A 27,791-nucleotide genomic window follows, 5' to 3' on the forward strand; every position below is an offset into this window, starting at 1 on the left:
TCCTTTGGAGGCGCTATATAGACGACGTCATCCTCCTATGGAGGGGGGGATCTCTCCTCCCTGGACATTTTCATGTGTGCCCTCAATGCCAACAATAGAGGTATAGAACTCAAGTATGAGTCCAGCGAGAGGGAGATCAGTTTTCTGGACTTACGCATTAGAGTGGAGGGGAATAAATTGATTACTTCCACACACTTCAAGGAAACCGACCGCAATGGTTATATCCATTTGGACAGTTGCCACCATCGCCCCTGGCTTAAAGGGGTGCCCAAGAGCCAATTTAGGCGTATCAGGAGGAACTGTTCCAAATTGGAGGACTATTGGAGTGAGGTGGAACTTTTGAAAACACGGTTTTTGTCCAGGGGTTATGGTTTGGAAGAATTGGATTCAATCGCCACTGAGATGGGTTCTCTTGATCGGGAATATATTTTGAATCCCTCTTCCAGACCGTTGGCCCCAGATGACCCCCCAGTGAGATCTAGGGTCCCCCCTAAGTTCACCTTTTTCACCAATTATTCTTCACAGCATTTTTTGGTGAAAAAGCTTTTGAGGAAACACTGGGGTGTGCTTAGGAGCGATGGGATCTTGGGTCCTCTTTTGCCAGAGATCCCAGCAGTCCCATATAAGGGTTTGCCCCCTTTAAGACTTTCGATCGCTCCCAACATTGTAGATCCGCCCCGAAAGCCCACTCAGTTTTTTCAGATGAGGGGGTTCTATCCTTGTAGGCGTTGTTCTATTTGTAAACTCAATAATCTCAAGGGTAGGAAATATACCAGCTTCTCTTCTAATGTTACTGGCAAATCTTATGAAATAGAACATTTTGCCACCTGCAGTACCAAAAATGTGGTGTACCTCGTCACGTGTTCCTGTGGACTACACTATGTAGGTCTCAACATAGAGTGGGATGTCAACGCCTTCATCAACAATAGCTGATTTGGCATACACATATGTTTGTTTCCTCCTCTGACATATGACTTATGTTTTTTTATATAAGCTTTAGAATGTGATTTCATTTTATTTTCCTGCTGTCCATTTTATCCTAGTGTATTTTAATTGTGGGTACATTTTGCCCTTTTAATGAGTTTTAGGATGAGCATTTAGTGTATAATTTTATGTTATTGTGTATTTTAATAGCTTTTAGATGGTATATGGTCTCACCAGCTATTGCATTTTATTATGGTGTATTTATTTATCAATTTGTCTATTGTGATGGCACCAATTTGCAGCAGCGTTCCGTTTTTCGGGCGTGCCGATATATATTCTGTATATTTTTGACTATTTAAACTCTAGATGTTTTTTAATAGTTGGTTCTATTGGATTATCCCTTTGAGACCCTTTGTGTGTGTGTGGTCGTTTTGAGTGGGTATGCATTAATAGACCTGGTCGGTCTGTTTTGCATCAATCTCTCACTTCCGGGTCCGGCGGTGGCTTGTGCGTTTCATTGGTGTAGCGCTGGCGTCATTTCCGGGGCGTGTTTTCACGCCGGAAGTTGGAACACTGCATTGGTTCTCCCCTTCCGGGTTCGGCGAAGTTTGCGCTTCAGTGGTGAAGCGCTAACATCACTTCCGGGCCGTGTCATTACGCCAGAAGTCCGACGTACACTTCGGTCCCCGTTTTTGGCTAAATTGTTTGCGTTCCAGCTATGGGGCATCAGCGTCACTTCCTGGACGGGTGGTCACGACAGGAAGTGTCAGCTGTAGCCCATCACACATCACTGATCGGTTCAATAAATAATAGGCGTGATGAGACGTTGGCCACGCCCTCTTGAAAACGTCAATGGACGAAAAGCTTCGGGAGGTGCCGTGTCCACGTCTCTTGTCACGCCCGAATATCGGAAGTGCCTGTCCTGTACCTTGGTGCCATTTATATGTTATCGGCTTGTAATGTCCACCTATAGGTAAGTGCATCTCTGTTTGATTCCAATAAATTGAGTAAACAGTATTATGCTATGGGCTTGTCCTGTTTTTTATCCCATGCATATACTTGGTGAGAGGGAATCCAGCCTGTCCAGCTGATTTGGAGTTCCTCCGGGTGGTCTCTCCCTTTTGGCGGAAAACATTCATTATTGGAGCTGTCTTGCTGGATACAGGTGGTGGTAGTCCTATAACTACCCACTGCTCATCCCTTCTCATCCTCTGGTAAGAGGCTTCATGTGGTGGAGGTTTTCACAGAGTGATTTTGTGTCATTCCTAACACACACCAGGGTGTACATCCGTTTATAGCATTACCTTTATGAACCATCATTGTCCGTTTGAACTTTTTAGAGGACTTTTACATCTCTTTCCACCATTCATTTTTGATGCTTCTCAGTGTCTTGTGTTAGTCTTTTAGAGACTTGAGAGGTCTGCCTATAAGATAACACATCATCCAAACCATTTAGCGCGACTCTTGTTGTATATATATATATATATATATATATATATATATATATGCCCTGGATGGCAAGAGGTTAAAACAAAATCATGGCTACAGTCATGATCCTGGTATCAAGTTTTTCAGTCACCAATGGTCATTCCAGTAATTGTGAATCAGATCTTTTACAAGGCTTGAAATGGGTCCACTTTTACAGTGCTCCTGCCGATTTTTCTGGCTACAAACTGGGACTACCACATACTGGCAGGCTGTATGAGCACAAATGTTCTTTCGCATTTGTTCATTGACAAGACACAGATCCTGATTCTTCTTAACCATTGGGATTTACTGCCCGCTACAGGAGTAGGACACTAGGCAGGAAAAAGCTTAACTACGCCTATGGGCAGTCCCAGGGGGTATACACCCACTCTCCGCTATAGGCACTAGTTCCTTGCTGGGATCTCTGTTCCTGGCAATTTTTTCTTTTAAATGGAATTTTTTTCCTCCTTTTATTATTTTGTTCCTGCAATCTACAATCAAGTGCCAGTGAGCATGTGCAGACTACAGCTCCATGCTCGGTCGGCCACGACATCACTGGACGGAGGCTGGCCTGCAAGTTAAACATCTCGCAAGGACGCATAGGAACTGGCTATGGCCTGAGTCGCAGCATTTCCTTCTGGCCGACAGCACCTACATTACAAAGGAGCGGTGTCCTGTCCGTAGCGATGCCCACCTTGTTCCTGGTGTAGTAAGTAGCTGTCCCCCCCCCCCTCCTCGTGGGCCCCTCCCTGGAATGCTGGGACCCCCAGGCTCCCCTCCTTCCCCCCCAGACCCTCTAAAGTTTCGGTGGTCACTGTAGGTCTTTCAACCCCCACCCCCCCCCCCCCGGGTGAGGTTATGAGCTGGCTGTTGCCACATGCTCTTAAGGGGGGGCTGGTTGGAGTAGCGGCTCAACGGATTTTCATGGTGCACAACGGGGGGGGGGTTGAGCAGGGTTCCCTGCCATCCTGGGGGTTGGTGACTAGGGCAGGGATTTCCTCTGGGCTCCCTTGAGTGTTTTTTGGCTGGGGGAACGGATGGTTTAACATGCTCGGGTATGCACCTCATGCGGCCGAATCCGGACGAAAATTTAGGCAGCAGCTTTGCGGCCTACTCTTTGCAAACTTTGTGAGGGGATCCCCTGTGAGGTTGGCTGAGACCACTGCCTCCCATTTGGGCATCCGCCTTCCCCTCCGCCGCCCCTGGGTGGTCGGTTCTGCTGGGACTCGCATCCAAGCGCCCACAAAAATTTAAGCCGTGGATTTGCAGCCTACTAGGCCATGCGGCTAAGACCCCCGCTCTTTCTTTGGGCATCTGCCAGGCTGAGCATCCATGCACTTGCGGCTGGGCCTCCACAAAAATTTAGGCTGCGGCTTGCTGGGCCATTTGGTCAGCTTGGCGTCTCCCTTTGAAGGGGTGGCGCTGTGGGGGTGCTTAATTTGCGAATGACAGCCTTGTCGCCATTGTGTGGGGCACCTGCCCCTTTGAGCGCTACAGGACCGTCAGAGTACCCTGCCTGCCTGCTCATTTCCGCGGCCCCTTTTAAAGGGGCTATTTCCTATTATGCTCTCTATGGAGGGCGACCTCTCCCCCCCCCCCCCTGTTTTTTGCAGAGTCCAGTAGTAGGTGGTCCATTCGTGGTCCCTTGGTCGGCATCCCTTTTGTGGGATTGCAGTGGCGGCCTCCCCTGATTGTTTTCGGGGTGAGCTTGGTATGTAGCGCCCCTACTGGCTCTGCGTCCACGCATCCTGAGTGCTCAGATGGTGAGGATGATTATTCTGCTCCTCTAGCCGCACATGAAAAGGCGCTGGTGGATGCACAGTTTGTGTCAGTGCGTGACACTTTGAAATCAGAGGTTGCAGCTGATGCTGCGTCGGAGGCACCGGTCCCTTTTCGGCACCCACAGGCCCTCCAAATCGGCGAGGATGTTCCCTTTTCCACTCACTTGACAATATTGCCACAAAACAGTGGGGTTGTCCAAAACGCAGTGGTTCCTAAACGTTTTTTGCTTGCGGTGTCCTTATAAGGATAACTGCGTTAAGGTGGACGGTCCCACCTGTAGTGGACTCGTCGGTTTAAATAAAGCTACCTTAATTCTGGTTGAGGAGTCCCCGACCTTTAAAGATCCGGTTGATAGGAGGGTGGATGCTCTGGCCCGCCATATGTTCACTGTGGCTGGTTCGGCACTTAGGCCAGGATTTACTATTGCCCTGGTGTCGCAAACTCTGACCGAGTGGGCTAAATTTTAATGCCGGGACCTGGAGGGGAAACGACTTCCCCCTGTCTTTGCGGAGCTGGCAGATGAGTTGGTCCAGGGGCTACAGTTTATCTGTGATGCTTTTTTGGATGCGGCTCCTTTGATTTCTAGGCTATCGGTATCAGCAGTGGTCCTTTGGCGTATTATCTGGCTGAAGTGCTGGTCTGTGGCCCAGACTTTAACTACTTAGGGACCTGAGGATTTGGCTGCTCAATGACCAGGCCCTATTTTGCAATTCGGCACTGCGTTAATTTAACGGACAATTGTGCGGTCGTGCGATGCTGTACCCAAACAAAATTGACATCCTTTTTTCCCACAAATTGAGCTTCTTTTGGTGGTATTTGATCACCTCTGCGTTTTTTTTTTTTTTGCGCTATAAACAAAAAAAAGAGCGACAATTTTGAAAAAATTACAATATTTTTCACATTCTTTTATATGAAATTCTCAAAAAAAAATATAAAAATCTAAATTTTTTAACATTTTAGGCCAATTTGTTTTCTGCTACATATTTTGATTGGTTTGCGCAAAAGTTATTGCGTTTACTAACCACGGGAAAGATTTATATCATTTTTTTTTTTTTACTAGTAATGGCGGCGATCTGCGTTTTTTTTAATTTTTTTTAATTTTTTTTTTATTTGTGGGACTGCGACATTGAGGTGGACAGATCGGACCCCTAACTGACATTTTTGACACTTGTTGGAGTACCAGTGACATTACTACAGTAATCAGTGCTAAAAATATGCACTGTTACTGTAAAAATGACACTGGCGGGGAAGGGGTTAGCATTACTGGTGATCAGTGAGTTAAATGTCCCTAGGGGCGGGATTCTAACTGTCAGGGGGCGTGGCTTGTGAAGTAATCAGAGACAAATGCGATCCTATATAGCAGGATCACATAGCCTCTGTGATCACTTCAGGGAGAATGACAGACAGCTGTGTTTACATCAGCCGTCTGTCTTTCTCTCTCAGCTGCGGGAGATCGCGAGTGGCCGTCGGCCATGGAAGACCCCGAGCACACGCACTGGCTCCCCAGATGACGGGCGGGAGCGCACCGCCAGCGGTGAGCGCTCGTCACCTAGAGTCTCCTGAGCGAGGGACGTAACATAACGTTGCTTTGCCCAGGAGTTGCTGCCTGCCGCAGTAAAACTGCGGTGGGCGGTTGTTATGTGGTTAAGTAGGCTTCATTTGATCTTCCCCTTGTTTGGGATCGCCTGTTTGTAGCTTTGGAGCCTTGGATGGCATCATTAAGGGTCTCACGGGGGGAAGAGTACTCTTCTTCCGCAGGCTACCAAGGGCAAGGAGCCCCATCGTAAACGTGGGCCATTCTCCTTGGCTCGTAAGAGGTCTTTTTGTCTCAGAGACTCAAGACAAGATATCAAAAGTCAGTGCCTCACCAGAGGTTCCAAGAGGACTTGGTCTGGCAAGCCACGAGCGGGCTCTTCCTGACCTGGGGATAAGGCTGCCTCTGCATGCAGGGGCGCCCTCACCCATTTCTGGGGTGGGGGGGGGACATCTAAACTGGTTTTCAGATCCATAGACCTCCCTGGTACAGGACAAGTGGGTTCACAAAGTTATTCGGTCAGGCTCCAAGATCAAGTTCGGTCTTATCCCCTGGAAAGGTTTTTCACTTTCAACCTGCAATTCTCTTTGGGGCAGTGCAAGACTTGTTACTTCAAGGGTAATTGTTCTAGTTCCGATTTCGCAACATTTTAAGGGGTTTTTACTCAAACCTCTTTACAGTCTTCCATTTCTTGACCTCAAGACACTAAACTGCTTTGTGCGAGTACAAAAGTTCCGCATGGAGTCCATTCACACTGTAGTGGCGTCCCTACTGCTGGGGTATTTCTTCTCGCTTCTATCGACATGGACGCCTACCTGCACATTCTAATATGTGCCGGTCACCAGCGCTTCCTTCGTTTTTTGCCGTGGGCAGGGAGTATTATCGGTTTGTGGCATTGACCTTAGTCTCACCTCCACTCCTTGGATCTTAATAAGAGTGTTGACTCCGGTGCTGGCATTGTTTGAGTCAGTGTGGAATCGCGGTACTGGGGTACCTGGACTATCTTCTGTGAGTGGAGTCTCCGACTGCTCTGATGGCCAACTGGAAATTGCTCTGCAAACTCTGAGGGAGTTTGGTTGGATTCTGAACCTTCAGGAGTCTGCTTTCGTTCTGTCTACAAAAACTGGACTATCTGTGTCTGAGACTCGGCCTAAGCTGGAGTGTTTCTTCTTCTGGAAAAACTCCACACTTGCAGGAGGCAATTCATCTTCGGTTGTTCAGCAGACGGTCATCCCTCTGGGCTTGCATGCTCGTGCTGGACCTGATGGTGTCCACCCTCAAGGCGGTCTGTTTACACCATTCCACACTAGATCCCTGCTAAGAGATTCAAAAAAAATAGGACAGGATCCACGGTCTCTAGAGGTGGCTTCGTTCTCCTGCACTTCGACAGGAAAGATCCTTAATCCCCCTGTACTAGACGGCTGTCACTACGGATGCCAGCCTGTCTGGGTGGGAAAGCGTCCTCAGCACAGACATGCTCAGGGGCTCTGGACTCTGGCAGAGTCCATATTGGCGATTTAAGCCCCTGTCTGCTTTTACAGGAGTTTTGGAAAGCTTGGTGTCAAAAGTGGATTTAATGTTAAAAGTACCGCTAGCCATAAGCGCCCTTTGCCTTCGCCTCCCTCTGTAGTATCTTCAGATTCTGAGGCAGATATGGCCACCACAGACCCACCCCACCTTGGTGGATCTGTGTCATCACATTCTGGTGAAGAGGACATGTCCTTGTCAGCCACCGCGCGGGAAAGCGCATTGGTGGAAGCACTTAGTTTCAGTGCGAGAAACTTTAAAAATAGCGGATGAGTCTACAGTGTCAGGAACGCAGGTGTCTTTTGCCACCCACAATTCCCAGAAAATAGGGCAAGGTGTTTCCCTGCCCGGAACTTATGTTAGTGGTGCCCAAGCAATTTAAACGTCGTTATCCATTCGCAGACTGTGCCACCAAAGGTTTCCAGACTGAATAAGTCTACTGTGGTCCTGATGGAAGAATCCACAGCCTTTACAGACCCCGTTGATAGACTGAGTCTCTGTCCCGCCATTTACATGTATTAGCGGGCTCAATATTGAAACCAATATTTGTGACCACCCTGGTGTCACAGACCATCACTTAATGTGTGAAGTTACCTAGAGGTGACTTGGAAATGGAACAGCTCTCTCGGGGGCTAATTGAGCACATGGATCAAATGGCTCAAGCCCTGCTGTAGATATGTGATGCGTCGCTGGATGCGGCTCCCCTGGTGGCCAGTGTGTCTGTGGTGGGGATTGCTATTAGATGCATGGTGTGTTTAAAGAGCTGGTCTGCAGACCAGGCTTCCAAAAAGGTTCTTTCTGACCTTCCCTTTACGGAGGAGAGGTTGTTTGGATCCTCCCTGGATGAGTGGATCAACGGCCTTACGGGTGGGAAGAGTACTCTTCTCCCTCAATTCTCTAAGTGTAAGGCACCGTATACTAGACGGGGGCCTTCTTTTACTGCTCATAGGCGGCCCTTTTCGTGCCTCTGGGTTGCAGGAAAAAGGAAAGCCATTCAGGTCTTCTGGGGGTTCCAGGAAGACCTGGTAAGGTAAACCGAAGACAGGCCAATCCGGATCTGCAGACAAATCCTTGTCTGCATGAAGGGGCGCCCTCACCCATTTCTGGGGTGGGGGGATGTCTTCGCTTCTTTCCGGAACCATGGACTTCCTTGACGAATGGGTTCACAAACTGATCTGATCAGGGTGCAAGATCAAATTCCTATCTCGACCGTCGGACAGGTTCTTCCTGTCCAATCTGCACCTATCTCCAGACCGGTTAAGGGATCTGCAAGAGGCGGTACAAGATCTGCTGTCACAAGGGGTGATTGTGCCGGTTCCCTCTCAGGAACGCTTTCAATTGTTTTATTCAAACCTGTTTACTGTGCCCAGGAAGGAAGGCAAAGTGCGTCCAATCCTGGACCTCAAGGCTCTAAACCGCTTTGTGCGGGTACAGAAGTTTCAAATGGAGTCTATTCGCACGGTAGTGGCGTCCCTACACCAGGGAGACTTTTTGGCCTCCATAGATATCAAGGAAGCATATCTACACATCCCGATCTACGGCGTTACCCTTTGGTCTCGTCTCCGCCACCAGGGTCTTTACCAAGGTGTTGGCCCCGGTGTTGGCATTACTGCGCCAACGGGGGATTTTGGTTCTGAGGTACCTGGACAATCTATTTAGGGGGGTTTCTCATTCAGCCCTGTAGGGCGACTTGACAATCTCTGTCCGAACACTGAAAAGTTTGTTCCAGCCCTCTCTGCTGTGCACATCTCGGGTGTGGAGAACTGGCAGGACTACCGGAGTCGTCAGGTGTTGGATCAGGGGGAGTGGTCCCTGCACCTGCAGGTGTTTCATCTCTTGTGTGTCCGGTGGGGGACACCCGATGTTGACCTGTTTGCTTCTTGACTCAACAAGAAGGTTTAGAGGTTTGTAGCCAGGTCTCTGGATCCTCTGGCCGACGCCACAGACAAACTGGTGGCTCCTTGGAGTCAGTATCGCTGATTTATGCATTTCCTCCGCTCAAACTTCTGCCAAGGCTTCTTTGCAGGATAGAAGTGGATGGGTTTCAGGTCATTCTGGTGGCCCCAGACTGGCCTCGTTGGTCTTGGTACGCAGACCTGATAAGGTTGGACGCCGATGCTCCCTGGAGACCCCCTCCCTGGGAAGATCTGTTGTCTCAAGGACCGATCTTCCATCCTGCTTTACAGTCGCTGGCTTTAACGGCGTGGCTGTTAAAGCCAAGTATTGAAGGATAGAGGTCTTTCTGATTCAGTGATTCCTACACTGTTGAAGACCAGGTCTACTTCCAGGAAGATCTATCATCGTACAGGGAAATCGTACATTTCATATTGTGAATCTTTGAATGTGCACCCTCGCTTGTTCTCGGTGGCTAGGGTTTTGGCTTTGCTTCAATAAGGTGTTGAACAGTGGTTGACCTTGGGCACTGTTAAAGGCCAAGTGTCAGTTTTGGCTGTGTTTTTCCAACGTCCTTTAGCTACGCATGCTCTGATTCACACTTTTATTCAGGGGGTTTGCCACATGGCTCCCCCGAGGTGATCCCCGCTACCTCCGTGGGATTTGAATTTGGTACTGAATCTGTTCATCAAAAACCTCTGTTTGAGAACATTAGGGAGATTCCTCTGCTTACTTGGTCTCAGAAGGTTGCCTTTTTGTGGCTGTTACTTCTGCCCGCAGAGAATCTGATTTGGCGGCGTTGTCTTGCAGCTCATCCCTGCAGCTCACCCTATCTGGTGGTCCACAGAGATAAAATGGTCCTCCGACCTCATCAGTCTTTTCTTCCTAAGGTCGTTTCGGATTTTCATTTGAATGAAGACATTGTGTCCTAAGCCCAAGCATTCCAAGCAAATTGCATTGCATTCCTTGGATGTGGTGCGAGCAATTAGTCTACCTGGCGGCTACTGAGTCGTTCACAAAATTAGATGCTCCATTTGTCCTTACCGAAGGATCTTGTAAAGGAGTGGCTGCGTCTGCTGCGACCATATCTAGATGGATCAGACAGACGGTAGTTCAGGCTTATTCGCTGAAGGGTCAGATTCCTTCTTTCCCTATAAGGCGCACTCTACTAGGGTGCTGATAACATCCTGGGTTTTTCGCCATCTGGCGTCAGTGATGCGAATTTGCATGGCGGCGACTTGGTCGTCAGTGCACACGTTCACAGAATTCTACAAAGTTGGTGTGTTGGCATCTTCGGGTGCCTTTTTTGGTCGCAAGGTTTTGCAGGCTGCTGTTTAAAAGATTTTGGAAAATAAGTGTAATACACTTAAGCGGATGTGCACAGGATAAAAATTGATCAAGAAAACTATAAAATATATTTGATTGGTGCGAACATATTAAATCTATGTGTATCATAGGTGTATAAACCAATTTATAAATGACAAAATGAGTGTAAAATCGAGTGAGAAAATGAATCCAAAATATCTTTGAGCCGCTCGTCCGAACAACGATGAAGTTGAAAGCTAATGAATTAGGAAGGGGACTGCGCTCAAATTATATATAAATATAAAAATAAATACGTGATATTGTAAATCCATCAATAAATATTCATAAATTTTTTAAATAAATATATCAAATAAATAGGACTCAATAATAATCCAATATGTGAAATGGGTACAAGTTCATAAAAAAAAACTATATATATATATATATATATATATATATATATAATATATATGTCTGCAATATGTGAAATTCAAACGCCCAAAGATGAACGAATTAATGCATATGTTAGTGATTGTGAAAGTCCAAAGTGAAAACTAAAAAGTATCTAATCTGCTGCAAAGTTCATTTAGTGCTTAAAATATATGGTGAGTAGGTGGCAGTATGTCAACATCCATTCAGTGGGTATGTGCTTCTCCTTCACCTCCACCACATGCACAGCCCACCTACCAGATAACCCCTTGGGGTTAGGTGACAATAGATTTCCCGCTAAGGCGACCCGCTGTAATTCCCTCAGTAGAGAGCGCGGTTCATGGGTTCAAATAGCCTTTAAAGGTTTCCTCAGTAGTCCACTCATTTACTGGCAGGTACTCAGATTTCCAGTGAGGGTAGATAAAACATAGGGAGGCTCATAGTGTAGCATTTCCAAACATCTTTATTCAATATTCAATAACTTACATTAAAAGACTGTAAAAGCCGGCCGGAGTTTCTGAACGTAGTTTAGATAGGACCTAATGTTACTCTTCAATATAATAGTAATTATAAATATATTTATAATTTTTATATATTTTTCACATAGTTGTACTTTCTGCAATTTCTTCAAAAAACATTTTTATTACATATATATATATATATATATATATATATATATATATATATATATGTGTATGTAACGCAGAAAAATCCATGTTTATATTTAATATAGAATATTTGTAACATTTTTATAGTGTAAGAATTTTTCTAACATCTTTGTATGTAATATATGCATCTCTCTGTATTGCTTTAATTACAATCCTTTTCACCAGCAATGTTGCCAACAACCACCAGATGGCAATGATTTAAATATCAGTAATTGATTCATTTACGGCATTCAAAACACCCACTAGATGGCAGTGTTCTCCATGGTAGTCACTAACTACTGGTATCAATTGAAATCGTTGGTAGCTATTATGTAATTCCTGGTTTAATGCCAAAGTGAACAGAATTGGGGAACCGCCCGCGTGATGTGTATATAAACAAGGAAATGACATAGTAAATCACATGACTCCTGATGACGTCAGACGCACAATGACGAAACGTGTTGGTCCCTTGATACGTCACTTCCGGTCCATGAGACGCAGCTGGAACGCGGAACGGCGTTCAGGAACTCCAGCCGGCTTTTACAGTCTTTTAATGTAAGATATTGAATAAAGATGTTTGGAAAAGGAAATGCTACATTATGACCCTCCCTATGTTTTATCCACCCTCGCTGGAAATCCGAGTACCTGCTGGTAAAAGAGTGGACCATTGAGGAAATCTGTAAAGGCTATTTGAACCCCTGAACGGTTCTCTCTACTGAGGGAATTACGGCGGGTCGCCTTAGCGGGAAATCTTTTGTCGCCTAACCCCAAGGGGTTATCTGGTAAGTGGGCTGTGCATGTGGTGGAGGTGAAGGAGAAGCACATACCCACTGAATGGATGTGGATGTACTGCCATCTACTCACCATAAATATTAAGCACTAAGAGCATTTTGCAGCAGATTGGATACTTTTTAGTGAGTCATATTTATTTGATATATTTGATGGATTTAAGAATATTTATTGATGGATTTACAATATCACGTATTTATTTATATATCATTTGAGCGCGGTCCCCTACCAAATTCATTTGCTGTCTAAAAGAGACATTTTATTTCTCTGAGAGTGTTTGTTTTTTCTTTGTGAGCTCCAGTTGTTCCTGGTTGAGCTCCATGTTACCTAGTTGGCTAAGTTTAGCCTTCGGAAATTGCATTCTTTTTTGCGTTTTTTCCCATCCCTCATGCAAATACTGCTTTGGGACGTCCCAATGGTCAAGAAGATATGAAGCTGCGTCTGTCAATGAACGATAGAGAAAACTGGATTTTTGACTTACCGTAAAATCCTTTTCTCTGAAGTTAATTGACAGACGCAGCCCCCGCCCCTCTTTCTGAGTGGAATGGGATTGCTGTCTTCTAAAACACTGCTTGCAAAAAAACTGAGTGCTATAGCAGAGTGTATGTGTGGTTATGCCTGCAGGGACTGCCCCATAGGGGTGGTAAAGCTTTTCCCTGCTTAGTGTCCTACTCCTGTAGGGGACAACATAACCCAATGGTCAAGACGATATGAGGCTGCGTCTGTCAATGAACTTCAGGGAAAAGGATTTTACGGTAATTTAAAAATCCAGTTTTTCTTTCCTCTCTGATGAAAAAAGCAAAATTGTCACTTCAGCTTCAGCGTTTGTTTACCTGGCTGGTACTGGCCAGTGAAGCAGTCAAACTGATCTTGCTGCGATTGGCTGTCTTGGAGGGCAGATGAGGGGTCAGGGGTCTAATAAATTCCAAATCTCTCCATAAAGAGGACTTGTCACTGCCCTTGCTATCACAAGTACTGTTCAACCCTAGTAATAGCAATATAGTTGAATGAAGAAAAATAGTGTAAAAAATACACTTAAACAAAATAAACATTTAAACAATTTTTTAAAGCACCCCCAGGCTCAAGTGCAAATGGGACTGTGCATGTAGGTCCTGCACGCATATGTAAACAGTGATTTTCTTTAATTGTTTGGCATCCATTTACTTGGCACAACAACATTTTATAATTTAACACACAATTGGGCATTATATTGTGTTTGTTTGCACTAGAATACAAAGTGAAAATTTGCGTTTAGTAAACTGCAATGCATTATCATGCAACATTGCAAAATTTCAGCAGCCACTGTTTTATTCCCCATGGTCTCTGCGATCAGAAAATCTGCAATGTTTTGGGTTCTAAACAATTTTCTAGGAAAAAAAATGCTGTTTTTATTATGTATGCGGAAAATCCTAAAATCGGCCCGAGCGCAAAGTGGTTTATTAAACTGAAATCTCATGAAAGCAGCTTAAATGAAAAGTACCAAAAATAAGGGGACTTGATGTAAAATAGTAAAAGTGTACCATTGCTCTTTGTATCATAATTACTGATAACATGATGTTTAATAACCAAAATATTTAGGCGACTTACCTGTTGTGTTTTTTTTTTTTTTTTTTTTTTTTTTTTAGCATCTTCATTTTCTTATAAACGTTTAAAAAAATGTATGTTTCTAATCTTTGTATCTTTTGCTTTTTTGAGCTAAGGTCAGTTAGATTAAAGATATGTGTCAGTATAATGAGGAATAAATGCCCTTTACTTTCAGGGAAAAAAACATACCCAAATGCAAATTAAAGGGTTACTTCTCCTTTTCAGAAAAAATGTAATATATGACACTGTATCCACATTGTTTCCCTCCCCCCATCCCCCCATCCGTCCGTCTCTCTACTTACCTGGGTTATGAGCTCTCAGTGGGTACTAATGTTTTGTTTTGAGGCTAGGATTTATGGTGCAATAGATGATTTTTAAGAGTTGAAAATGAAATGTGTGGTGCCTCTCACATGTTGACACGATTTGGTTGGAATACAGGCTGGGGTTACAGAAATAGAAGACCGTAAGAAAATTATGTCTGCATCGAAAGAAATACAAGTTGAAGAAACAAAATTTGAATTGCTGCCAATGTTTTCAAACGTGGAATCAAGGTAAAAGATCACGCGGCATTGTGAAAAACTGGGATTAATACTGCGTATATGTATAACTTGTGGCATGCAAAATAGCTGAATTAATTGGAGGACATTTACAGTTTCAGGTCTATCACACAGAAAGGTAATACAACTTGAATCCATAGATTTTCTTCCTTTAAAAGTCCCATTGTGACCTTTAAAGGAGGAAAACCACCTGGGTGCAGTTCCCTCCCCCCATCTCCCTTTTATACTTACCTGATTTTGATCCACCGATCTGGATGAGAGGAGCGGCTCTCCCGAGTCTCTCTCTCTCCTCGTTGGCTCACTCAGCAGTGGGAGCCATTGGATTCTGCTGCTGTCAATCACAACCAGTGAGCCAATGAGGAGAGAGTAAATAGACAATGTCCATATAGGGGAGTGCCCCTGCTTAAGTGCCCCCATAGCAAGAGGCTTGCTATTTGGCGGGGGGGGGGGCAAACCAGGACCGCTAGTGGGGACTCAAAAAGAAGAGGATCAGGGTTGCTCTGTGCAAAACCATTGCACAGAGCAGGTAAATATAACTTGTTAAAAAAAAAAAAATACAACCTTTAGAATCCCTTTAATTCAGCCTGTTTACAGCTTACATCTAAAATATCTAATCTTTAGTAAAATAATTTGTCACATTTGGCTGCCCAAGAATTGGTCACAAATATATTGTAAACCTTTTACAGAGGCTTTGCTAAGTGAGAGAAAACCCTTTTTGAATCTGTCAGTAATTTGCTTAACCATTTCCCACCCAGGCCAATTCTGACACTTCTCTCCTATATGTAAAAATAATTTCTCTCACGTCCTCTGACAGTCGCCGCCCACTCATTCAGTCTTCAACAATGGGTATTGACCTCTTATCCATAGGAGCAAGCTAGGCATAAGACTTGTTAAAAACAAAGTAATTTACATAGACACACCTATGGGGGCTGAGCCAGTGGTCCAATACCCCCCTGCTATCAGCATTCCCAACTCAGTTTGTCTTCTGCCTAGTTCGGAGTAAGATAGGCTCTCCCTGTGCTGGGGCTACAGTCTCAGCCTTCTTCTATTTATTACTTTATTTTCTGCTTAGTGTCTTTTCTTTACACTAGTAGCGTTTTTTTTGTTTCCTTAGTCGGATCTTCGGAAGACTACGGCGTTTGTGGAGCTGGGAGTCGGACTGGTCGTCCTGGTGCTCCAGGATAGAGGGCCTTATGGAATCCCAGCCCGCAATCGAGCATTTAGCAGGCTATGCGTACGCCCTGGCCTCGCAAACGACCTGTCCCTGTGCTCAGGGACGAAAGCCCGCGAGGTGGCCACCTCGCTTGGACGTTTCAACCGCGGCTCCGTGCGTTGCTAGAGTCCTGTATTTTTGGCTGACGGCACCCCCACCATCTGGGGTGGGAGGCTTCCCATCGATGTGAGGCGCCTACAACATCTGGTACGGTAAGTACGTTCTGTGTGGGGCCTCTGTCTGGGGATGGCAGTCTGCTAGGTCTGTGTTATCCCCTCATGTCTGTGTGTATGGGGCTCGCCTTACTCCCGATCCCTGCGGGGGCTCTACCGCGTTTAGGACAATATGTGGGGGGTTGTGGGGGTCCCTACCCTCGGTGACACTTTTGTGACTGTTGGATTGGTGAAATTCTCGCGCTGTCACTTTATATGAATCCTAAAATCCTTTAAAGCTGCAGGTACTGTTATTGGTAACCTACACAATTCAGAAATGTATAACAGGGGGGAGTACCGCGCTTAAAAGGTGCTTAGTGCATGTTATTCATACATTTAATAATTTACTTTCAGTGCTTTCAAATATTTAAAATAAAATATAAATATTCTCCAGTGTATAAAATTATATAAATATTCTTCAGTGCATAAAAATTAAAAAAATCTCATTAATAAATAAAAATATTTCTTACAAGTGATGTAAATATGTGCTATAAACAATCCTTAAATATATCAAAATTTATAAAAATGAAACATAAAAATAAAATGCCAGTGATAAATTATGTGCTTATAAGTTTCCAATAATTAGTTCAAAAGTGAAAAAGTGCCAAAGTGTCCTTGTATATATAAATAAAATGGTGTATATTCAAACGCCTTTTCTTTCCCAAAATTCATGCAGGTGCTCTTCCATGCAGTGGCCACTAGGTGTCCTAAGCGCTCACCTCAATTGGCTTTATAACCAGCTTTGTATGGTATCATGTGTAATCCTCCTTTTCTATGGTTAATGGGTTCGGTCACTGATTCTCACACTTATCCCTTTTCCCGCGATATTCCAGGGGGTGTGTATGGAGCCTTTGAATCTCCAAAATAAATGGGGCCACAATAGTGAGGTACCGTTTGGTAATTTTATTAAAAGAGATAAAATTCACAGACTCACATTTTCCTTCGTCTTTGCCAATGCATAACAATTGTGCTGTCGCTACGTCACTTCCGGTTTGGCGTCCTACGCGTTACGCTGCGTGCCCACACAGCTTCTTCCAGGGATCCCTGGAAGAAGCTGTGTGGGCACGCAGCGTAACGCGTAGGACGCCAAACCGGAAGTGACGTAGCGACAGCACAATTGTTATGCATTGGCAAAGACGAAGGAAAATGTGAGTCTGTGAATTTTATCTCTTTTAATAAAATTACCAAACGGTACCTCACTATTGTGGCCCCATTTATTTTGGAGATTCAAAGGCTCCATACACACCCCCTGGAATATCGCGGGAAAAGGGATAAGTGTGAGAATCAGTGACCGAACCCATTAACCATAGAAAAGGAGGATTACACATGATACCATACAAAGCTGGTTATAAAGCCAATTGAGGTGAGCGCTTAGGACACCTAGTGGCCACTGCATGGAAGAGCACCTGCATGAATTTTGGGAAAGAAAAGGCGTTTGAATATACACCATTTTATTTATATATACAAGGACACTTTGGCACTTTTTCACTTTTGAACTAATTATTGGAAACTTATAAGCACATAATTTATCACTGGCATTTTATTTTTATGTTTCATTTTTATAAATTTTGATATATTTAAGGATTGTTTATAGCACATATTTACATCACTTGTAAGAAATATTTTTATTTATTAATGAGATTTTTTTAATTTTTATGCACTGAAGAATATTTATATAATTTTATACACTGGAGAATATTTATATTTTATTTTAAATATTTGAAAGCACTGAAAGTAAATTATTAAATGTATGAATAACATGCACTAAGCACCTTTTAAGCGCGGTACTCCCCCCTGTTATACTTTTGTGACTGTGCTGGGTGCAGACATGCATGGGCGACCCGCAGCGGTGAAAAAACGCAGGTCCGCCATTTTAGGTGTGGGCGGCTGCTTAACTTCACTGTGGGCACTTCTGCAGCTCTCTGTGTAGTGTTTTTTGGCGCCTTCGGGCGTCATCTTGTGTGTGGCAAGGTGTTTCTTTTGTACACATGTTCGGCGGCCATTTTCCCGGAGCCTCCCATTGTTTTCTATGGGCAACCATTTTCCCTTAGTCTGTGTCCTGTGCAGCCTTATGCGGTGTGACATCACTTCCTTCTTCTTACAGAGAGAGATCGTCAGCCTGCATGGTAACACTTGTGGGGGTCTGTTCTTGCTGTTTTGTGGGGAATATCTCTGGCTATCAGTTCTATTCCTGCCTGAGGGGTTGTCAGTCTAGTCCCTAATAGCGGTGCATTGCGGCGGGATCGCCGTGTTTTGCGATTTAAAGGGCCAGCACCAAAATTTTTTTATGGAGTTCCAGGACAGCAAATTTCCCCCAGCTTTGGTGGATGACTCAGGCTCCTCTGAATCATCTGCGCTTACTGCTGCACTTGCAACTTTAGCGTCCAAAGTGGATCTTTTGATGGCTGAACGGGATACTAGAAAAAGGCCTAGGTTTTCTCTCTTCTGATTCTGAGTCTGACATGGTTGCCGTAGATATTGTACCCCTTGAGGGGTCTCATTCATCCCTGTCTGACAGGGAGGCGGAGGACGAGGAGGGGGATGATTCCCCCCCTGGGACGGCCAGAGAATGCGCTGCTATGTCTGCGCTTATTACCGCTGTAAAAGATACACTACATTTGGAGGATGAGCCCAACCCTCCGGGTAAGCGGTCCTCTTTTGGGACCCGCAGATCCCAAAAAGCGGCACAGGTGTTTCCTTGTCCCGCTGAGTTTCACGAGACGGTGAATGAACAATGACGCAATTTGAAGCGCAACTTTGTGGTGCCTAAATGGTTCCAACTCCGTTACCCTTTCGCGGATTTGCGCTGGTCTGTGGCTCCTAAAGTGGATCACACGGTGTCCAGATTGAACAGGGCCACTCTGGTACCCACAGAGGATTCTCCGGTGTTCAGGGATCCTACGGATAGGCAGTTGGAATCTCTCGCCCGCCATGCCTATATGGTGGCGGGTTCCTTGCTGAAACCTATTTTCGCCTCCGTCATGGTGTCTCAAGCTGTGGCAGATTGGACCAAGGTGCAATGGCGCACCCTTGTGGCTGATTCTGCCCCTCCTGCTACTTTGGAGATGGTGGACCAAATTAGCCAGGCGGTTATGTACCTGTGCGACGCGGCCTTGGATGAGGCCCCTTTAGCCGCATGCCTATCTTGTCGCGATGCTTAACCGTCGCTTGGTGTGGCTGAAAAGCTGGTCGGCTGACAAGACTTCCAGGAAGACGGTGTCTGGCATCCCTTATGCGGGGATTCGTCTCTTTGGGGAATCCCTGGACGAATTGGTTAAAGGAATCACTGGGGGCAAGAGCACTCTGCTGCCCCAGAATCCTAAGGGTAAGTTCTTCCGCGGTAAGCGGGGCCCTTCCTTTAAACCGAACCAGGGGTCCTTTCGTGCCTTCAAAGCACAAGACAAGGGGAAACCCTTTTAAGGGCCATGGTGGCCAGAGGAAGCCTTGGGCGGGCAAGTCAAAAGCTGCCCAGGCTGGAACGGCGGCCCAGTCCGTCTCAACCTGAAGGGACACCCTCACTGGTTCCAGGGGTGGGGTGACGTCTGCGCGGTTTTCTCGAACCTTGGCTGCTCCGGATTCCGGACAGGTGGGTTCAGGAAATCATTCTATCAGGCTACAAGATCGAATTCCTTTCGCGACCAGCGGACAGGTTCTTTCCCTCAAATCTTCATTTGACCCCAGATCGTTTGCAAGATCTTCATCGGGCGGATCAGGATCTTCTCGCCCAGGGGGTGATCGTCCCGGTGCCTTATCGGGACAGATTTCGGGGGTTTTACTCGAATCTGTTCACTATACCCAGAAAGGAGGGCAAGGTGCGTCCAATTCTGGACTTGAAAGCTCTGAACCGCTTCGTGCGCGTTCAAAAATTCCGCATGGAATCGCTCCATTTGGTGGTAGCCTCCTTGAGCCCAGGGGATTTCCTGGCTTCTATCGACCTCAAGGATGCGTATTTACACATCCCCATATTCAAGGGTCATCAGAGGTACCTCCGATTTGCAATCGCGGAGGCACACTATCATTTTGTGGCGTTACCTTTCGGTCTCGCTTCGGCTCCGAGGGTGTTTACCAAAGTGCTGGCTCCTGTTTTGGCCCTGTTACGGACACAGGGCATTGCGATCTTGGGATATCTGGGCTATCTCCTGTTAAGTTCGAGTACCAGTCAGAGCCTGCTGCGCGATCTGTCCACTACGGTTCAGACGATCCAGGAGTTCGGGTGGACCATCAACGTTCAGAAGTCGACTTTGGCTCCTTCGGTTCATCTCCCCTATTTGGGGATGGTCCTGGACTCCGCCCAAGCAAAGGTTTTTCTGCCGGAGGACAAGCTCCGGACCCTGCAGGACTAGGTCAGGTCCCTCAGGGACAACGAGTCCTCGTCGCTCAGGACCTGTATGCGGTCCCTGGGGTTGATGGTGTCAGCCTTTGAGGCGATACCGTTTGCACAGTTTCACACGGGGTCTCTCCAAGCGGAGATACTGGCCAGATGGGACAGGCTTCCTCAGTCCTTGGACTTGAGGGTGTCTTTGAGTCGCCAAACCAGAGTGGATCTTCTGTGGTGGCTCCAGTCTCCGGCTGTAGCGGAGGGGAAGTCCTTCCGGCCGTTGCTGTGGACGGTGATTACCACGGATGCCAGCCTATCGGGCTGGGGTGGCGTTCTGGGCACCCTGTCTGCCCAGGGCACTTGGTCAGTGGAGGAATCCTCCCTGCCGATAAACATCTTGGAACTGAGAGCGATCAGGCTGTGCCTGCTCCATTGGTCAGATCGTCTTCGGGGCCGCCCTGTTTGGGTGCAGACGGACAATGCCACTGCGGTGGCTTACATCAATCACCAAGGGGGCACCAGAAGTGCCTGGGCGGCCCAGGCAGTGACCAGCATTCGGTCTTGGGCCGAGACACGTCCCGGCGATTTCGGCAGTTCACATTCCGGGTGAGGAGAATTGGCAGGCCGATTATCTGAGCCGCCAGACCCTGGACCAGGGGGAATGGTCCCTGCACCCGGAGGTGTTTCAAATGCTGTGTGCGAGATGGGGATCCCCAGATGTGGATCTGTTCGCATCCCAGCTAAACAACAAGGTGGGAAGGTATGTGGCAAGAACGCGCGATCCTCTGGCAGACGCCTCAGATGCGCTGGTGGTGCCTTGGCACCGGTATCGTCTGATATATGGCTTTCCTCCGATTCAGTTGTTGTCCAGGTTCCTTCGCAGGTTGGTCTCGGAACCGAAGTTGGTGATTCTGGTGGCCCCGGACTGGCCGCGCCGGTCCTGGTACGCGGACATCATTCAACTGGCCATCGAGCCTCCATGGCGGCTACTGTTCCGAGACGATCTACTGTCTTAGGGACCGATCTTCCATCCTGCTTTACAGTCGCTGGCTTTAACGGCATGACTGTTGAAAGCCAGGTCCTGAGAGACAGGGGTCTGTCATCGGAGGTCATTCCTACTCTGCTCAAGGCTAGGAAGGCCTCATCTGGTAAGATCTATTACCGTACCTGGAAGGCTTATTTTGCCTGGTGTGAATCCAGGGGCATCCCTCCTCGCTCCTTCTCGGTGACGAGGGTATTAGCTTTCCTGCAAACTGGTGTGGACCAGCGCCTTGCGTTGACCACGATTAAGGACCAAATATCTGCACTGGCTGTCCTTTTCCAGCGCCCCTTGGCGTCAAAATCTTTGATTCGCACCTTTAGTCAAGGTGTGCGTCATTTGGCCCCTCCTCGGAGGGCGCCTTTACCTCCTTGGGACTTGAACTTGGTTCTGTCCGTTTTGCAATGTCCTCCCTTTGAAAACATCAGGGAGATTTCTTTGGCTCTGCTGACGAGAAAGGTTGCCTTTCAAGTGGCGATCACTTCTGCCCGCAGAGTGTCGGAGTTGGCGGCAATGTTCTGCCGCTCCCCTTACCTGGTGGTTCATAGGGATAAGGTGGTCTTGCGACCTAACCAGTCCTTCCTTCCTAAGGTGGTTTCTGATTTTCACCTTAATGAGGACATTGTTTTGCCTTCGCTATGTGTGAATCCTAAGCATCCTAGGGAGTTTGCTTTACATTCCTTGGATATTGTCCGGGCGATCAGGGTTTACCTGTCGTCCACTGAATCCTTTAGGAAGTCGGATTCTCATTTTGTCCTTCCTGAGGGATCTCGGAAGGGTATGGCTGCGTCTGCGGCAACCATTTCTAAATGGATCAGACAGATGATTGTACAGGCCTATTCGCTTAGGGAACGGGCTCCGCCCTTCCCTGTCAAGGCGCACTCTACCAGAGCGGTGAGTGCGTCCTGGGCCTTCCGGCATCAGGCTTCGGTTGTCCAGGTGTGCAAGGCTGCGACTTGGTCGTCAGTGCACACCTTTTCCAAATTTTACAAACTTGATGTGCTGGCATCAGCTGATGCCTCCTTTGGCCGCAAAGTTCTCTGTGCGGCAGTGCCTTTAGTGGACCCTGGTTTTGCGGGTCCCTGGCTGTTGGGGTTGTTTTTTCCCCTTGTTTGCTTTCCTGGGTTGTTGCTCCAGTTGAGCCTTTTTTGTTACCCAGAGGATTTACCTTTCTGTTCGAGTAAGGTTCCTTTCTCTGACTTGGGTGCTGCGTTGCCTTTGTGACGGTTACGTTTCCAACCCCTCATGTCTACACTGCTTTGGGACATCCCATTGGTGAAGTCTGAATGAGTGGGCGGCGACTGTCAGAGGACGTAAGAGAAAACTGAATTTTTGTAAAATCTTACCGTAAAATTCCTTTCTCTGAGTCCTCTGACAGTCGCCACCCCCGTCCCTCTATTGGGGTTCTTTTGGACTTTAACTGCTTGTTACCAAACTGAGTTGGGAATACTGATAGCAGGGGGGTATTGGACCAGCGGGACAGCCCCCATAGGTGTTTCTATGTAAATTACTTTGTTTTTAACAAGTCTTATGCCTAGCTTGCTCCTATGGATAAGAGGTCAATACCCATTGGTGAAGACTGAATGAGTGGGCGGCGACTGTCAGAGGACTCAGAGAAAGGAATTTTACGGTAAGATTTTACAAAAATTCAATTTTTTCCTGCATCATTTTCTTTGAGGGAAACATTTCCTAGCTTCAAACCCTAGAGGACACTATAGCATCATACATGCCAATACCAGTATGTCAAAAGGTTTAATTGTTTAACAAATAGCTCCTCCAAAACTATGACAATAGCTAAAAATATGTACACTTGTGTGCCCAGCGAGCCATCTTATTTTTCTATGTAATGCCCTAGAAGGCCTAGAACAAGTTGTGACACAAATTTCCACAATGGATCTCATCTTTGTCCACATGCACAGAATCTAATGGCTGAAAGCCTGGTTAGCTAAAGCTGCCTGGAAAAGACACCTAACTTGTATGCCTTTTTAAAGGACATCACTTTGAGGCAGTTGACGAGTTCATAATAGATGTGGCAGGAGGAAAGGTCCTTCTCCAACCAAAGACTCCAAAACCACCCCTCTTACAGAGGATTCTACAAGATCAAAACCAGAGCACCCGCTTCTCTCCTCAGGGAGTCGTTCTGCCATCTCTGAAGGACAGGTTCAAGGCGGTCTATTCAAACCTGTTCACTGTACCAAAATCCAATTGGGTATTTGTCTTATCGTTGACCTAAAATCCCTGACTGCATGCCTTCCTTTCACAAGTTTTGCATGGAATCCACTAGGTCAGTTATTGGCTTTGTGAGACAAGGATACTTGTCATCCTTAGAAAAGATGCTGCCTTTATATTCCCATTTACCCATCTCATTAGTGCTTTGCAGTGGGAGATAAACACTTCCAATTTGTCCTGCTGCTGTTAGGTGTATCCTCAGCACACTTGCATCTACCGGGAACGTACAAGGGACACGCCACTCTTTCTTCCATTCCTTGATTTACTCTGTGTGGGGTAGGGTTTATATCAGAGGCATGTCCTCAAAAGCTTACAAGTGTCTAATTACATGAATTCCTTTTAAACCACTTCCATACCGGTGTTCCGTGAAAAAACCATACCCATAAAAAATCCATACCCTCGTCACTTCCGGTGCACCTACGTCATTGAACAGCTGAGGGTATGACAAGTGCGCATGCTCGGAGGGTATGGAATGTTCACAGTAGTGTGTGTAACGTTACACATGCGGCGGTTACATAAAAACAGCTCCTCTGCAACATGAGTCATCTCCGCTTCTATCCCTGTCACTTCCCTGATCTTGGCTAATAAATATAAAAGCGGATCACGGAGCCGAGATCTCCGTCATTTAGATTTCATACACCTGCCGCCACTTTTACATTTACTAGCCGAGATCAGGGAAGTGACAGGGATAGGAGCGGAGAGGACTCATGTTGCAGCCGAGCTGTTTTAATGTAACCGCCGCAAGTGTAACGTTACACACACTACCTTGAAAAATCCATACCCTCCGTGCATGCGCACTTGTCAGCTCCTCAGCTGTTTAATTACGTATCCGGGGCTGTGAGCATGTGCACTGCTACACTGCTCAGCTGTTTGACAGGAAGTGACGAGGGTATGGATTTCTCACGGGGTATAATTTTCTAACGTTACACCGGGCCATTTCTGGCACTCTGCTCCTACATGTAAATATCATACATTTTTTGCTAGAAAATTACTCAGAACTCCCAAGCGTTATATATTATTTTTTTAGCAGAGACTTTAGGGAATAAAATGGCGGTCATTGCAACTTTTTATGTGACACAGTATTTGCTCAGCAATTTTTCAAACGCTTTTTTTTGGGGGGGGGGAGAGAGAGAAACAGTTTTATGCATTGAAAAGAAAAAAACACTAAAGTTTGCATAATTTTTTTTATATAATGTGAAAGATGATGTTATGCTTTGTACATGTCATGCTTCAAAAATGTGCAAACTCGTGGACTGACGCCAAACTTCGGTACTTTAAAATCTCTAAAGGCAACGCTTTAAAAAATGTTTTACAGGTTACCAGTTTAGAGGTACAGAGAAGGTCTTGGGCTAGAATTGTTGTTCTCACTCTTAACGTTCACGGCAATACATAGTTACATAGTAGTTGAGGTTGAATAAAGACAATAGTCCATCCAGTTCAACCTGTGTAGGTGTGTGTGGATGTATTCATTTCCCATACACCTGAATGTTTTGATCTTGCAGATTTATGTCCAAGAGTCTTTTAAAAGTAGCTATGCTCCCCGCAGTTACTACCATTTGTGGAAGCCAGTTCCACAATCTTATTGCCCTTACTGTAAAAAAAACCTTGCGTAGCCGGAGGTTAAATCGCTTCTCCTCTAATCGCATTGAATGGCCTCGTGTCCTCTTGCACTTTTTGCAAATGAATCATTTTTCTTCTATGCTGAGATCACCGTTGAGGTATTTGCAAATCGCTATCATGTCCCCTCTCAGGCGTCTCTTCTCTAGGAAGAATAAATAGAGCGCTAGTAAATGCTCCTCATAATTTAGGTCGTCCAATCCCCCAATTAGCTTAGTTGCCCTTCTTTGGACTCTTTCCAGTTCCAGCACATCCTTTCTGAGGATTGGCGTCCAGAATTGGTCAAAATACTCCAGGTGTGCCCTGACCAGAGTTTTATAAAGTGGTAGGATTATAGATTTATCTCTGGAATATATCTCCTTCCTTATGCATGCCAATATTCCGCCAGCTTTGGCAGCTGCGGCTTGACATTGCATGCTAATGCTTAGTCTATCTTCAACTAAGACTCCTAGATCTTTCTCCATTCTTGATTCCCCAAGAGGTTCCCCCCTTACACGCATATTTTGCGTTTCTTTTTAGTCCCCAAGTGCAATACCTTACACTTCTCCACATTAAACCTCATTTTCCACAGTTGCCCACTCTATTTTATTCATGTCATTCTGTAAGATTTCTGCATCATGATGTGAAGTTATTGCCCTGCTTAATTTTGTGTCACCTGCAAAAACTGAGATTGAGCTAGTGATCCCTTCCTCAATGCGATTTATGAATAAATTGAACAAAATTGGTCCCAGGACTGAGCCTTGGGGCACCCCACTTATCACTCCAGACCAGTCTGAGTACGCGTTATTTATTACCACCCTTTGAACACTCCCCTTTAACCAGTTTTCTATCCAAGAGCAAACCTTGTGGTCCAAGCCTGCAGACCTTATTTTGTAAATTAATAGTTTGTGGGGGACTGTATCGAATGCCTTAGCAAAATCCAGATTCGACACATCCACAGGTCTCCCCCTATCTAGCTCACAGCTCACCTCCTTGTAGAATGTTAACAGATTGGTCTAACAAGAACGCCCTTTTGTAAATCCATGCTGATTACTGCTGATGATACTGATGACTATAGCAAATTCTTGGATATAGTCCCTTCTCATCCCTTACAGTAATTTACATACTATTGATGTCAGGCTGACCGGCCTATAATTGCCCAGGATATGCCTCTGCCCTTTTTTGAATATTGGTATCACGTTAGCTTTCCTCCAGTCCCCTGGTACAGTTCCTGTCAAAATACTATCTGCAAAGATCAGGAACAGTGGTCTTGATGTAACCTTACTGAGTTCTTTGAGTACTCTCGGATGCACGCCATCCGCTCCTCATGATTTATTTGTGTTAATGTTATCAAGCCTTTTCATGATTTCACCCTCTGTTAGCCATTGCGGCATGTCATGTGAAGTAATGCTAACCATACAGTCATGGTCTGTATACCCCTCCTTTTCCTGTGTAGGAGAAGAAAGCATTTAGCACAGTTGCCTTCTCTTTATCCTCTGTAACCATCCTCCCATCATTGTTAATTATGCGTGCAACATGCTCTGACCTCGTTTTTTTGCTATTGATATATTTAAAGAGTTTCTTAGGGTTCCTTTTACTTTCCTCAGCTATATGTCTCGCAAAGTCAATTTTAGCCTTCTTGATTTCGTATTTATATTTCTTATTCGATTCCTTGTATTGGCGGAAAGCTGATAAAGTCCCCTCCAATTTATATCTCTTAAAGGCCATTTTCTCTTACGTCCTCTGACAGTCGCCGCCCATTCATACAGTCTTCATGATTGGGTATAGGCCTTCTCCGCAGGAGCAAGCTAGGCAGTAATTTTGTTAATACAACAAACAACCTATAGACACACCCACAGGGGGCCGTCCCTCTGGCCTATATCCTCCAGTCAGTACCACTCTAATCCAGTTCTTTGCTGCCTAGCGTCAGGAGTAGAACTAGGTCTTTCCTGCTGGGACCTAGTGTCTCAGTTTTTTTCTTGTATTATTTCTAAAAAAAGGACTACAAGCGTCAGCAGAACTGGGCCTCGGACTGGTTAATATAGAACCTTATGGAGTCCCAGTCTGCCATCGAGGTCGCCATCTGTCGTCGCAGGCTTTTGGTACGCCCAGGCCTCGCAATGGCAGTGCCCCTGCAAAGGGGACGAGCCTGCAAAATTTTCCTATCTTCGCTGGGCTGTCTCAACTTTAGGTTGCTACCATCCTTCCTGGCTGACGACACCCCCACCCAGGGTGGGAAGTCTCCCGTGTCTGAGTGGTGCCCGCGTTCGCATTATTGTGAGTACTACTACCCCTCTGTCCCTGGGAACAGGTTTGGAGGGGGGGTTGAGTGGGCCCACTCTGGGGTTAGCGGTACGTGTAAAGTTTCCCCCTCATGGCCGTGGGATGGCCCCCTGTGTCTTACCTTCCTTGTCCCTGCGGGGGCTCTCCTGCGGTGCAGACCGCCATACGGGGGAGTGTGGGGGCTTCCTTCTCCCCGGGGGTGCTCTGTGCAGATCCCGATGGGGGCCAGTGCGGGCGTTTTCTGCGGCTTTTGGCGCTGTTCGCCCGGCTGCCAAGTTTGGTAAGGGCTGGCTGTTTGGCCTCAGAGTGAGGGCAGCAGCTATTTTCCATCATTGCCAGTGCCGATCGGGTGCCATCTTTAGTGTGGGCGGATGTCCTGTCTAAGCAGCGGCCATTTTCTACGTGCTTTTCCTCCCTTGACTCTATCAGGCACCATTTTCTTGTGGCTCAGGGCTGGCTTTGG

General features: G+C 46.2%; 1 protein-coding gene across 1 annotated transcript in view; it reads left to right on the forward strand.

Annotated features, from left to right (window-relative positions):
- The window catches only part of ASZ1 (ankyrin repeat, SAM and basic leucine zipper domain containing 1), a gene marked incomplete at its 3' end in the record, with an annotated part of 757,393 nt that overhangs the window by 494,958 nt on the left and 234,644 nt on the right, over positions 1–27,791 (forward strand). Inside the window, exon 10 of the mRNA XM_082255308.1 lies at positions 14,320–14,432. Coding sequence (XP_082111434.1) covers positions 14,320–14,432 — 113 coding nt within the window. The remainder of the gene's footprint in view (positions 1–14,319; positions 14,433–27,791) is intronic.

This window comes from Pelophylax lessonae, assembly GCF_965119305.1.
Source record: "Pelophylax lessonae genome assembly, chromosome: 4".
NCBI lineage: Eukaryota > Metazoa > Chordata > Amphibia > Anura > Ranidae > Pelophylax > Pelophylax lessonae.